Raw genomic sequence first — 299 nt, forward strand, 5'->3', positions numbered from 1 at the left:
TCAGTCGCTTCAGTCATGTCCGACTCTCTGCGACCCCACGGACCGTGGCCCGCCGGGCTCCTCTGTCCATGGGATTTCTCCAGGCAAGAAGGCAGGAGTGGGGGTGCCGTCTCCTTCTCCACACTGACAGCGAGGCTCCCGACTCTGAGCGCCCGGAGGCCCGCAGGCGCGAGGCGTGGACTCTGCCCCCCGGGTCTGACTGAACTCGGGCGCGGACGTCGGTCTGCGAGGCTTTTCGACGTTCCCCTCGCAGCCTCCAGCTACCGATCGGCAGCGGCGGAAAAAAGCCTTTCCCCCTC

General features: G+C 66.9%; 1 protein-coding gene across 1 annotated transcript in view; it reads right to left on the reverse strand.

Moving 5' to 3' along the window:
- Positions 1–293, reverse strand: part of ERLIN2 (ER lipid raft associated 2) — a 17,901-nt gene extending 17,608 nt beyond the window's left edge. The window contains exon 1 of the mRNA XM_010838786.1: positions 44–293. Within this exon, the coding sequence (XP_010837088.1) occupies positions 44–70 (27 nt within the window). The 5' untranslated portion in view covers positions 71–293. The remainder of the gene's footprint in view (positions 1–43) is intronic.
- Between the last annotated feature and the right edge of the window lie 6 nt (positions 294–299).

The sequence above is a fragment of the Bison bison genome, unplaced genomic scaffold, assembly GCF_000754665.1.
Source record: "Bison bison bison isolate TAMUID 2011002044 unplaced genomic scaffold, Bison_UMD1.0 scf7180017864105, whole genome shotgun sequence".
Lineage (NCBI taxonomy): Eukaryota > Metazoa > Chordata > Mammalia > Artiodactyla > Bovidae > Bison > Bison bison.